The sequence below is a fragment of the Cydia pomonella genome, chromosome 14, assembly GCF_033807575.1.
Source record: "Cydia pomonella isolate Wapato2018A chromosome 14, ilCydPomo1, whole genome shotgun sequence".
Taxonomy (NCBI): domain Eukaryota; kingdom Metazoa; phylum Arthropoda; class Insecta; order Lepidoptera; family Tortricidae; genus Cydia; species Cydia pomonella.
In genome coordinates, this window is record NC_084716.1 from 13,236,694 (window position 1) to 13,239,366 (window position 2,673).

Below are 2,673 nucleotides of genomic sequence, written 5' to 3' on the forward strand. Positions count from 1 at the left end.
TGTACAGCACCGAGCCGCATAATATATATTAGAAATCGGTCGTTAGTATGAAAATGCTTATGCTTTGAAAGCATGCGTACTCATCTTCATACTAAAGAGTTGATAAATGTGAGTCCACCTGTCAGACGTCAGATTATGGAGATGACGGCAGCTTACATCTTAAAAGTTACGTACGCTCATTCTTGGTATCTATTACATATATTTTGATCTTAATAGGGTTGTTTCCATCTACAAATCTTAGGACAGAATTGTATCCCAATAAATTCTTTTGGATTATAAGAACATGTTAAACTACTTGTAATGACCATATTTTTGTAAATATTGGATTTAAAATATCTTTTGGCACACGTCACGTGACAAAACTCGAAACGTCATTGAAGATTCTGATGACGTCACAACTCTCGGATTGACACTGTTGACAGTTAGGCGATAAACAACAAATGACAAATGTCAGTAGGCATTTCGTATCTTCTACGTGTGTATGTAGTTATGTGTCAAACTGTAAACTGTGACGTCACAAAATTTTCAAAGAGCGTTTTGGGCGCGAAAGCATCTGTCAAAATATATTTTGTTAAACTAACATATTTAAAGCCGTTTTTAGTATAAAAGTTGAATTTTAGGGCAATTTTTAGTTAATATAGAACGTAATACAAGCGTTTCAAAAAATTGGAAACAAAGCCTATTATCTGATTAGTGATTGATACGTTAAGTACGCTTGGTTTGATATTTACTCTTTGTATTGTAACTGATTATGATCCTGAATTATCTGATGTGAATTGTAAGAGTCCCCATAATGACTCCTTTATATATGCATTGTCTGATCATTATTTGTAATGACCCCCTGATACTTAAAAATTTTACGTTAATTACTGGCAACTATTTCCCCAGCATCAGACCACACATGCGCAATTTTAAAGGGTCATGTCTTTCTAAGGAAGTTGACAGGCCTTGCTCATAATATAAATTCGTGTAGATTGGTGTTAAGTGCGAGTTCATAATATATATCTGCTACTTGCGTTTAGTAGCAAATGTATAAAGTCAAACCTAACATTAATTAATGTATAAACAGGGTCCTATTGGTATCAATACTGACGTTAATGCTTGTGGTAAATGAAAAATTCTTCTGTGAACCCTATATCCCTAATGTGGGATAACAGGATTACATCAATCATCAATCAAGTAATATTTTTTGACAAATATATTTTTTTCAGACCATAAATTTTATGTTCTATCAATTTTTTGAAGTGAAAACTCCTTTAGCGATGCTGTGCACTTTTTGTGTTGGGGAAAAAATGTTAAACTCGCAGGTCATGTGACCGACAGATTCGTCTGATTGAAAATTCGTAAGACGTATCAAAAAACTGTTACAATATCATTGAAGCCAGTAGACCGCCGGCGCGACGTAGACGAGGTAGTATCCCACTCTCTTTGTACCGCGCGGTGAAAATGTATGCATAAATGATAGTACTTTTATACTTTTATTTTATCTTTTATGTTGCGAAAGAAAGGGAACAAACATTTAAAACGAAACGACATCGACATCCGGACCGGAGTAAGACAAATATATATAAAATTATGGTCTCGTCCATACACGTAACTTATTGTCACAATTTTTTTAAAGTAACCACCAACACATCATTAAATGGGTCTTGAAAAATAACTTGAATGTTTCTAAGAAGTTTTTTGGATAAAATGAATAGTTTTGCAAAAAACCCGTTTCTAAAGGCTGAAATAATGTTATCATTTATTTACAAAGCTGGGAGATCCGATTTCATGCAAGGGCAACCTTTATTTTGACAGCCCGTAGAACCATAAACAAAACTCCTCTTCCTTTTGTCTACGGACACGTCGTGAGCACGTTGTTTCTGTAGCTAGTTTTTACGATAAAACTAGAATAATGTCGTCCCATCTAAACTGGATGATCATCCGCAACAACAACGCCTTCCTCGTGAAGAAGCGTAACATCAAGAAGCCGTTCAGCAAGGAGCCCAACAATGTGACTAACCTCAACTCCTACAGATACAACGGTCTTATCCACAAGAAAGCCGTCGGCGTGGTCGAGAACCCCGACAGGAAAGGATTCACAGTTGTGACAAAGAAGGTTAAAGCTGGAAACAAGCCCGCGAAGAACACCGTACGCCGTTCATTCAAAGCTGGCGCGAGGCGATCACTCTTCAAGGTAAAGAAGCTGTTGAAAGCTAATCACTACCGCACTGATCTGTCCAAGGCTACTTTGCGCCGTGCCTCTGCCATCCTCCGATCCCAGAGACCCATCAAGGCGAAGAAACCTAAAGCAGCCGCCGCTAAGACCGAATAAGTTTTGTATATAAGCTGACAATAAAAAAAATCTAAAAACCATTTCTTGGTTTCAATTAGTGATAACCTCATGTAAGTTTCCTAGTTATCTGCTCTTATAAAGATACTGAAAGTAATTTGCGCATTTTTTTAATACTGTCAGAATCTGCTAACTGCAGTGCAAGTATATAGGTTAATTTTAGCAAGTGAGGGTACACTCATCAGGTTTTAAAAGTTGGTGTTGAAATTTCTATCTATACATTCGAACCACATTTAAAACGGCACCTATATGGGAGAATTAACTTTAGTTGCCCTGTTTACCATCGATAAATCTTCTGGGTCACACTGAATTGACTGGCCAGGTTGCAAATTTTTCAT

The 2,673-nt window shown here is 36.7% G+C and overlaps 1 protein-coding gene across 1 annotated transcript; it reads left to right on the plus strand.

Annotated features, from left to right (window-relative positions):
* The first annotated feature begins 952 nt into the window (after positions 1 to 952).
* Positions 953 to 2,358, plus strand: LOC133524989 (large ribosomal subunit protein eL28). The gene has a single exon (XM_061861169.1). The coding sequence runs from the start codon at positions 1,898 to 1,900 to the stop codon at positions 2,315 to 2,317; it is 420 nt and encodes a 139-aa protein (XP_061717153.1). The 5' UTR covers positions 953 to 1,897; the 3' UTR covers positions 2,318 to 2,358.
* The last annotated feature ends 315 nt before the right edge of the window (positions 2,359 to 2,673 follow it).

Bases quoted from the DNA above. Each gene is read 5' to 3' on its own strand.
- LOC133524989 (XM_061861169.1), top strand. From the start codon at position 1,898: ATGTCGTCCCATCTAAACTGGATGATCATCCGCAACAACAACGCCTTC.